Source organism: Trachymyrmex septentrionalis, unplaced genomic scaffold (genome assembly GCF_001594115.1).
Source record: "Trachymyrmex septentrionalis isolate Tsep2-gDNA-1 unplaced genomic scaffold, Tsep1.0 scaffold97, whole genome shotgun sequence".
Classification (NCBI taxonomy): Eukaryota; Metazoa; Arthropoda; class Insecta; order Hymenoptera; family Formicidae; genus Trachymyrmex; species Trachymyrmex septentrionalis.
The window spans coordinates 1,908,177-1,917,610 of NW_017306160.1; the positions used below are offsets into that span (position 1 = coordinate 1,908,177).

A 9,434-nucleotide genomic window follows, 5' to 3' on the forward strand; every position below is an offset into this window, starting at 1 on the left:
TATATATATATCTATTATATTTACTCGAGGCTACTCATCCTATTTTCACGAATCTGCTGGTTCAAATGAATAGTGTACTACATCCTTCTTGGGAAATTGTTTCTCCATCTGAAACATATATTGCTAGAGTATTAAAATATCTAATTAAATCAATCATTGATTAGTTTTCTCTGCTGAATGTAGTCATTGATATAAAAAATATTTGGAGTACTGACCCTTATTTGAACACTCGGATAAGGATTTACCAAGTAAGTAATTCCAGCTAAACCAATCATAGTTGCAAGCCATATTGCAGATGCCAAATATGGATTAATTCTGTATTTATAGCCATAACTGAAACGATCTTCACCCATAATTTCAAAATTAGCGTGCATCTAAAAGGAGAAAACAAAAGATATATATATATATAAGATGATAAACAAATTTCAGAAATCTTTTATATATGCAAACTCACCGTTTCATGATAATTTTTCCTAAATATCGGTATGTCATACGGATAGTATGGGTCTTTAGCAGCTGGTCCTACCATGGGTAGTTTCGGATAATCACCAAGGCATGACTCAGGAGGATTAATTTCATAATCCTTAGGATGCAACTGATATTTCTCGGCAATCTTGTCATGGTCCTTTTCTGAATATTTTTTTGGCTGCCAGAGGTAGTTCCATGGAAGCGCTGATGACAAACACAGCATCGATCAGTTTCATCCTCGCTACATAATAATTATTACAAGACAAATCTTTCAATATTCAACATGTTTTTATATATTTTTCCAATCTAGCATCTGTATGCTAGATTTCACTGTGTATTTCAATGAATATAAAACAATAATTTACAATAACAAATAATAATAATAACAATAGTAATAACAATATAATAATTTAATTATATAATAACAGCAATCCTAACCTCACAGTACTTAGTGGAGCAGCAGCTTTATTTATATAAAATATGATGAGAAACAAATTGAAAAGGACATGCATAATTACTTACGTTTGTCGGAAGAACATCTCACTGCAGTGTACAAACACCCTTTGTTTTTCAACAGTTGAATTGACAACCTACCAAACTCTCTGGTTAGAGCCATTTTGTTATTCTGGAGTGCGTTCTAAAATCTTTGTAGTTTCTACACTTTCTACTCCATCTTGTACTTCAAATTTGAATAGATCTCAGTAAGAAATGACCGTCAATTTGATGTCAAATTGATGGGAAATTATCAATTCAGTGTCAAATCAATATCGATTCAATGAATCATTTTTCGTTGGAATGTTTTGAGGATGCACGAATACACGTATTGTCTACAGGACAGTTCGATAAACCATGTCGTGTTTTAACAGCTGCACTTTTATTACGAATATTATGATCCCGAGAAAAAAAATGTTATATATATGGACATATTTTATATATAATTGTACATAAATTATGTCAATTTTACATATATATAATTTTATTTAATTTTGTATAATTAAATATAATTATTATATGAATCATTTTTTCCCGGGATTATTGAATTTAACTGTCGGTCGACTTATCGTTTCTTATATTCGTAAAGAAAATCAATTTGTCGGTTATTTAATCAACGCTGTTTCGCTCGAAATCCATGCGAAAATATGCGTGTATCGCGACGGATATTTTTATTGAGGAATATTCCATTTTCCATTAATACTTGGTTCGCGTCGTTCGCGTTTGTTCGTGCGAACCAACCATTTCTCGACTCACTGTGGTGCGCTGCGGAAGCGTTGCAATCGCCATGTTCGATTGGCTGGCGAATCTCACGCCGCCGCTACGGCGACTCGGTGAGAGAATGGAAATATGGCCGATAGCGTTCGTTTCTCGGAGTCGTTCGGCACAGCATAGATCTCGTGTGTTCTCGTATCTCTGATAAGAAGTATACACGTGCAGTGACATACGCGGAAATGATTCCAGGGTGTCCGTTGTGATAACGTGGAACCCGGAACGGTACGTAGAGTCCTGAGATGGGCGGCACCGTTGGCAACGGGATACGCGCACCGTGAAGAACACCGTGCTTCGTCAACTCCGGTTTACCTTCTGGCTTCGTTTCTAATTATGAAACCGTATTTTGCCGTGAGATGAGTTGGAAGAGCGATAAACACAGTGTTCTCGAGCGCGTTGCGTTATCCTGCTTGCTCTTTTCGAGTTTAATACAGTTCCGTCTTCGGCATCGAGAGATGAAAAAGAGATAGATATAGAAGAAAAGAGAGAGGTAGAATATGTTCTTGTAGGCCTCTCGGATACAAAAACTCTCTTGAACTCTCCTGAGTTGGTATTTTTTAAATGAGAGATTATCTCATCTATCTGATTATCGCATCTATTTGAAATATTTGAATTGTATAGTTGCACTTTGCGCACATAATTAATGGTGAATTCAATCACTTGCGCTACAGTGAAATGGATTAGTGCACATTAAAGGCTGCTGTATGTATTTAAATGCAGTGGCATAATATAATCAACTTTGACAATGAAATAATATTTGCTAAATAATGTAACAGTATCATTCTTGGGTATTTAATTGTTCACAATATGTATATGCATTTACATTTAACTTTGCTAATTTTTAGTGTGTGTGTGTGTGTGTGTTGTATAGCAGCTACTTTATTGTGTACTAATCTATTCTCCAAATTCTTTGAAGTAGAAGAGATAATAGAAATTTTTGAAATAGGTAGTCATGAAAGAATTTAGAACTGGTTCTTACATTTGTATTTTGTTGTAATATTTTCAGGAAGTAAGCCTCAGATAAACTGGAACCTTTTGAACATAATAATATGGCGAGTCCTTCGCCACAATCTTCGCCTATGCCACCACCACAAGCACCTAGTCCCATGGGACCTCCACAACAGGCACCATCCCCATCTAATGCACAAGGTAGTCCAATGGGACCGCCGCAGCATCATCCTCATAGTCCGACCCAGGGTTATCAAGGTGGCCCACCCATACCTCCAGGTGGACCACCCATGTCGCAACCACCACAACAACCGCCACCCCAACAACAGAGTTATCCACCCCATCCACAGCAAATGCCACCTAATATGGGTCCACAGGTATGATTATCGTGATAACTATATCTATGCTCTTTTCTTAAGCCCAATTTTTTATTATTTGGTTAACTTGTGATTAAATTTTACTTTATATTTTATCATGATATCATTATAGATGAAATTTATTGGATAACACATCAGGTTAAGCCTAACCGCAAATTAATCAGAAAATGGAAAATCGGACTTTAGTTATAGCAGAATTTGATGACTTGCATTGCACTAAATCAATGCATGTTAAAAGCTATTATGCATGAAATTAGAAAAGTTAAATATAGCATATAAAGCATATAAATATTTTAATTCTTTATTGGTCAGATAAGACTTTGAAGGTATAGTCGATATTTCAATTGTGAAGTCTAGTAAATAAATTTAAATATGTAAAAAAATAACAATCGAATTTCTATAATAATAAAAGTACATTGTTAAAGTTTTCACAAATATGTAAGAATTTTTTTTAGATTTTTATACAATCTGGAACAATATAAAAATCTATACTGAAGTTCAAACATCGAAGTCTGCTGACGAAAGATGCAAAATTTTATGTAGTCAATGGAAGTATAAATATTTAAATATTCAATGATTTTGTCATGTTATTTAACAGAGTGTATATGTATTATTTCATTATCAAAATTCATTAGATTATGCCACTGTATTTAGATACTTTATATAAAGCAGTTTTTTTTTAATGTATACTAATTTAGTGTTGTGCGAGTGACTGAATTCTTTATTATTATTTGTAATAGTTGGGTATGTATAAATACAGGTTATGAGATAGGAGAGAAATCTCTTTATTATGGCATTGATTGCATTAAAAATTGAAAGTCCATTTACAAATACAATTTTTATTTATTATTAATATTGTGAACACTTATTAATTTTTTTTTTAATACTATTACTGAAATATATAGTAACTATCAGTGCAGAGAAAAGTATGAGCTATATCAGTCCTAAAAATATAATCTTTTGTAAATCTAATTTAGCAGCCTTAAGTCACGTTTAGTAATACTGTGTTTTTAAGTCTGCATGTATATGCGTTGTTATATAATATGACATTTAATGAGCACTGCATATAATATTAGCATAATTAATTTAAATTTTTATTAAGTATCTCGCAATCGGCTTTCTTAATAAGATCTACAAGCTGCTGTGCAATTTGCTGATTGCATGCCGCTATAACCTTCGGAGTCATTAGATCTAGTTCTCCCCCTGTAAATAATAATTTTTTATATTAACAGAATTTTTTTTTACAATAAAATAAGATTTACTGAAAGTTTCGAAGTTGGACTAAATGGAAAAATAAATTTGTAATAATGTGAGATTAAGTGTTAATGATAAAAGAGTCCATATTTACCATCGGTATCTATCACAACTCCACCTGCTTCTTCGATTATTAATTTTCCTGCTGCAACATCCCAAGCATCGATACCTTCAATATGATATGCCTCGACAGCTCCCATTGCTACGTAGCACAACGTGAGTGCTGCTGTACCTAATGACCTTATTCTGAAAGAGAAGCAATTTATTATTAATAGTTTTTGAACTAATTGATATATATATATACAATATTATTACATATTTAAAATATCTTAAAGAATATTTTAAAATATCTTTAAAAAATATATTACCCATGAGTTCCTTGTACTAAAGCGTGCATTCTACTATACACACTAGCTAAATACTGAGGATCCTTTGCGAGCCATGGCTCCATAGCAACTAATGATTGAGATATGTCTGGAAAGAATAGACATATTATATATAACTATATATATATTTTTTAAGTATTTCTTACGTGTGAAAGTGAAGTAATTATTTGAATGGATAAAGCAAACAAACAGATTGTAGCTATACCACCACGTTTTAAAGTAATTGCTTTATGAAGGACACAACATTAACTCTGATGTCTATTAAAATTGCTCAGTCTGCGATTTTAATGAATATTGGATAACCTTCCACTGGACCGTAAAATAATAAATTTCTTACACTCATTTTTAGCAAGGCCACCATGATATAGTAACACGTGTAATAAATTAGATTGATGTGTGTCTATGGTATTATATGCTTCATGAATCCTGCTATTGTGTGCATGTTTCGAACATGAATATATTTTAAGTGTATAGAGCTACTTACCTCTCATGTCAGAAGTTTTTATGGGCTTCCCATTAAGGAAGGCACCGCAATGTCTCCTCGCCGAAAAGAATTGTCCCATAAGAGGATTGTATATTATCCCGATTTCCACCTTTTTGTTTACTAGTAGCGCTAAGGAGATGCATGTATGTGGGAAACGGTGTACAAAGTTGGTAGTACCGTCTATCGGGTCTATTATCCACGTAGGGTCATTGGTTAGTTGAGGTAGACAGCCTTCCTTTGCTGCTGTTTCTTCTCCAATAAACCTGAAAGATTAAATCTCGTTACAGCCACCTTGTTACTGACTTGTTGTTAGCAGTTGACCATTAATCACACTCTCTAAACCGTTTAGAGTGAATTGTCACTCTAAAAAGTGAAATCTCATTCTTAAGATTGAAAATTGAGCCACTTTTTTTCAAGACTGGCTCAATTTTCACTTTTTAAAGTGAGATTCCACTTCAAAGAATTTAGAAAATAATAACTTACTTGTGCGATGGAAATTGTATCGACAATTGTTTTATTAATTTATCCTCTATTTTGCGATCATATTCTGTAACAAGGTCCCAGTCAATTCCCTTACTTTTGATATTCTTTCTGCTATTGATTCCATCTTCTATTATCTACAAAAAATGAAATTCTCTTTCAATATATTTTGTGTAAATTCTTGTATTCGAGATCGCTTTTTTTATTAGTGAAAATTATTAACTATTATTTACGAACATTATTCCATAATCGAGTTTTATTTATGACAATTTGGAATTTTTTGTGATTTTCTTTAGCAATAATACCACAATTTGTTACCATTTTTTCTAATTTTTTTTTTGTATTGCATGTCTTTATAGTTTAGCTTTAAATTTTGTCTAAAAATCATGTATTTCTATATAAAATTGGTTACTGAATCGAGAAACGATAAAATTAAAGATTGGAGCAAAAAAATATAATAGAAAAAAATATTTTTTTAATTGAAACTCACTCACATTTCTTCTTTTTTCGTTCTTTCCACATTTTTTTGTGAATATTAATGAAAAAGATAACATTAAAAAAAAAATTTAGACTGACTAAAAATATTTTTTTTTTTTCATTTTTTTCTATTTCAAGTTTTAATTTTATTATTTTTAAATTTAGCTACCAATTTTACATGAAAACACACATTTTCTGATAATTGTATAATTTTATCTTGTATTGCGGCCAAAAATCTCCTCTAAAAACTTTAAACGTGCATAAAAACACAACTTAATATCATGAAACGATACATCTGTGATAGATTTTATCTTTAAATGATATTTTGATTTTTTCGTACTGTTAATTAAAAGTTTTTTTACACTATTAAAATTGACATTCGTCTCGCGAAAACATTTATTGATATCTTGAACTATTGGAATCTGCATTTTCTTTGCTATTTGACGAACAGAGAACCTTTCTATATGAAAAGTATTAACAACAGCTCATGTTTCACAATCTCGATTTCTTTTTTATATCTTCAAAAATAATCAAAAGAGTTTATGAATAAACCAATTCCTATGCATTTGCGAAATATACTTTGCCGGTTTTCTAAATAATAAATAATTTTAATTATTATACTTCTGTAGATATTTATGTGCCCTGCATCATATATATAACAATTGAAAAATATTTGAATATATTTGTACAAGTCTACCAATGCAAAGTTAAAAACTAATGTTGGCATTGTGATGAAATATAGACAAAATAATTGAAGTCATTATAAAGTTGCCACATATAGCAACATACTTAAGTACATAGTTAATAGCTTTAAATGTAAAAATGTTATTTAATGTTTGAACATTTGCTGATGTATAATGCATGTTATGATATTGAGACACAATTAAAGTCAGGATGCTCACATGGTCGTTTATATAAAAAATTTTTAACCGACAGTATATGTGAAGAAAAAATTATTTCTTTTTACACGGTGTAATAGTGGCAAATAATATAATTTTATAAATCAAAAAATTTATAACTGAAAAAATTACATCTAATACGTGATATTACTGAAACTCTCAAACACAGTGTTTGATAATTCGATTCTTTTATTTATACGTGAAGAAAAAATTATTTCTGTTACACGGTGTAATAGTGGTTAATTAGTTAATATAATTTCACAAATCAGAAAATTTATAACAGAAAAAATTACGTTCAGTACGTAACATTACTGCAGCTTTCAAACACAATGTTTGATAATTCAATTACCTTATTTGCATTGAAATTTTACATTTGTTTACTAAACAAATATTAACCATATTGAATCAATCTTATAAGATAATATCTCGCGTGCCTTGACAGCTATCTATGAGCATCTATCTAGATATCGCACTATCTCGAAATGTGAGTACTTGTCACTTATCATATTTTTTTTTTGAATAATAACATACCTTTCCTGCATACAAGACTAATTCTTCAGCGATTCTGTAGTATTCGTCAAAATTATTTAGCTCGCACATCTTCCCCAATCGTTTCTGTCCCTCTAGTATGCGAATGAAAAATGATCACAATCTACACACTTACACAGCTGTTTCGTAAACTGCACTCGTCTTTTCGGTGGCGCTGACTGATATATGCGTGAGACTACTCCGACTGTTAACGTGCCAGATCGGATGCACGAATGAACGTTGGAGGTAGGAACGACCGAAACTTATCTTACTGCCGATGATCGCGAAAGTTTTATTCCGTCCGCGATATGACGTCAGAGCGTAGACTGAAAGGTAGTTGATTACGCACATGCGAATCTGGGGTCTATATCCTCATCACAGTTTTACTTTCCGTGAACACCGCGATATTTTTCTCCTTCTTGCATTCGTCAGTAGGTTCTATAATTAGGTGACACATCCTAGTCTGTGGATTTTCCCTGCGGGGATTGCTTTAAACTTTAAACCCTTACCCGTTCTTAGCGATCATTAGATAAACATAGTGGAGGAAAAAATCGTCAAATCACTTTTTTTATATGTTTTTAATGGCGAGCATAATTACAGAATATTCCATTATTGCGTTAATATGTAATTACCTATCTTTTTTAATTGTAGCTATTTGTAGCCCCGAGGAAATCTATGTTTATAGAAACATGATCGTGGACATGAAGTTGTGAGGAAATAAATAATTTTATTCAGTTTAGATGGATTTATTAATGTCTACTTTATGTTGACATAAATCAAGTAATATATTTCTATTCCATTTTCTAATTAATAATATTCCTTTGAAAAGACTAAGCGTATTATTTTCTGCATGATTTAATTCGAAGTTTACTGGTATTGCAGGCAGTTGAATCGCATAACAAAGAAATTTTTAATTTCAACGTATATTTTTAATTTTTACGTATATGTCGAAATTTTTGACGTTATTTTGTCCTCATGTCTACACGGTGATCAGCTTCGCGGATGAGCCTAACAACATCGCGAGCGATTCCTTCGTTGCACGCGGCTACCGCACGTGGCTTCATGATATCGATCGGTTCACCTGAAATAAGAAAAAAAAACGAAGGATTAGTCAGTATAGTGGTCCATTGGAGCGTGACGAAATGCAAAACGTGATAATTGGCGATTGGAACACGGCACATAAAGTCGTATAAATAAAAATAAGCGTAAATGAATAGCTCTTACGCACTATAGTTATTTTTCATGAAATTTTTAGGTCTTTTTTTTTAAATGCTGCTACGTTTTATTATTAGTATTACCGTTGCGACTGTTAATTTAAACGACAATGCAGAGTATGATCGTATAAGTTATAATAACTTTATGCGTTATATAAGTATTATAACTTCATAAGTATAAGTTATAATAACCTTTTTAACTATAAAAAATTATCTTATTTTCAATCTTATTATTATAATAACCTGTTATGCGGTCCACGACGACGCCTCCAGCTTCTGAAATAATCAATGATGCCGCGGCTATATCCCACGTCGAAATACCAGGACCTTCGATGTAATAGGCCTCCACGATTCCAAGCGCGATGTAACACAACGTTAATGCCGCCACACCGAGAGTGCGAATGCTTCAAGGTGAAATAAATAGCGCAAGATGACAGTACACGTTAAAATCTCGTTGTTACAAACTTGCTTCTAAGACTTACCCCTGAGCCGCTTTGACAATGGTTTGCATCCTCTCCACCATCTTCTCCCGTAGATCATCTACCTTTATGAAGCCTGATTCCATGCAGACCAAAGCTTTCGACAATTCTGTGAAATTTCGATATATATATATAGCTTTAGTTCGGCATTTGTTATTGCAACGATTAACAAAACAT

General features: G+C 32.3%; 4 protein-coding genes across 6 annotated transcripts in view; 1 reads left to right on the forward strand and 3 right to left on the reverse strand.

Annotated features, from left to right (window-relative positions):
* Nucleotides 1–5: 5 nt before the first annotated feature.
* LOC108756213 (NADH dehydrogenase [ubiquinone] 1 beta subcomplex subunit 8, mitochondrial) lies at nt 6–1,118 on the reverse strand. Its single transcript, XM_018499836.1, has 4 exons — nt 991–1,118; nt 455–672; nt 216–374; nt 6–108 (listed from the first exon to the last, which is right to left on the reverse strand). Exons 1-4 carry the CDS (start codon nt 1,082–1,084, stop codon nt 46–48), a joined length of 534 nt encoding a protein of 177 aa, XP_018355338.1. The 5' UTR covers nt 1,085–1,118; the 3' UTR covers nt 6–45.
* Nucleotides 1,119–1,796: 678 nt separating this feature from the next.
* Nucleotides 1,797–9,434, forward strand: part of LOC108756255 (ATP-dependent helicase brm) — a 31,122-nt gene continuing 23,484 nt past the window's right edge. For all 3 annotated transcript variants that reach the window (XM_018499908.1, XM_018499909.1, XM_018499910.1), the window contains exons 1-2: nt 1,797–1,956; nt 2,738–3,056. In XM_018499908.1, coding sequence (XP_018355410.1) covers nt 2,781–3,056 — 276 coding nt within the window. In that variant the 5' untranslated portion in view covers nt 1,797–1,956; nt 2,738–2,780. The remainder of the gene's footprint in view (nt 1,957–2,737; nt 3,057–9,434) is intronic.
* LOC108756258 (inositol monophosphatase 1-like) lies at nt 3,946–7,815 on the reverse strand. The gene is made up of 6 exons (XM_018499912.1): nt 7,568–7,815; nt 5,664–5,797; nt 5,181–5,443; nt 4,679–4,784; nt 4,405–4,556; nt 3,946–4,259 (listed from the first exon to the last, which is right to left on the reverse strand). Exons 1-6 carry the CDS (start codon nt 7,634–7,636, stop codon nt 4,138–4,140), a joined length of 846 nt encoding a protein of 281 aa, XP_018355414.1. The 5' UTR covers nt 7,637–7,815; the 3' UTR covers nt 3,946–4,137.
* Nucleotides 8,377–9,434, reverse strand: part of LOC108756259 (inositol monophosphatase 2-like) — a 3,401-nt gene continuing 2,343 nt past the window's right edge. Inside the window, exons 4-6 of the mRNA XM_018499913.1 lie at nt 9,261–9,366; nt 9,022–9,182; nt 8,377–8,645 (exon numbers count right to left, since the gene is read on the reverse strand). Coding sequence (XP_018355415.1) covers nt 8,527–8,645; nt 9,022–9,182; nt 9,261–9,366 — 386 coding nt within the window. The 3' untranslated portion in view covers nt 8,377–8,526. The remainder of the gene's footprint in view (nt 8,646–9,021; nt 9,183–9,260; nt 9,367–9,434) is intronic.

What these genes read in the sequence shown, in the direction of transcription:
- LOC108756213 (XM_018499836.1), bottom strand. Translation starts at nt 1,084, where the DNA reads ATGGCTCTAACCAGAGAGTTTGGTAGGTTGTCAATTCAACTGTTGAAA. An exon ending in GAGATGTTCTTCCGACAAAC is followed by an intron (nt 673 to 990) that starts GTAAGTAATTAT and finishes GTTTGTCATCAG; the next exon opens with CGCTTCCATGGAACTACCTC. An exon ending in ATCCGAGTGTTCAAATAAGG is followed by an intron (nt 109 to 215) that starts GTCAGTACTCCA and finishes TATATGTTTCAG; the next exon opens with ATGGAGAAACAATTTCCCAA.
- LOC108756258 (XM_018499912.1), bottom strand. Translation starts at nt 7,636, where the DNA reads ATGTGCGAGCTAAATAATTTTGACGAATACTACAGAATCGCTGAAGAA. An exon ending in AAAAACTTCTGACATGAGAG is followed by an intron (nt 4,785 to 5,180) that starts GTAAGTAGCTCT and finishes TATTCTTTCCAG; the next exon opens with ACATATCTCAATCATTAGTT. An exon ending in TTAGTACAAGGAACTCATGG is followed by an intron (nt 4,557 to 4,678) that starts GTAATATATTTT and finishes CTTCTCTTTCAG; the next exon opens with AATAAGGTCATTAGGTACAG.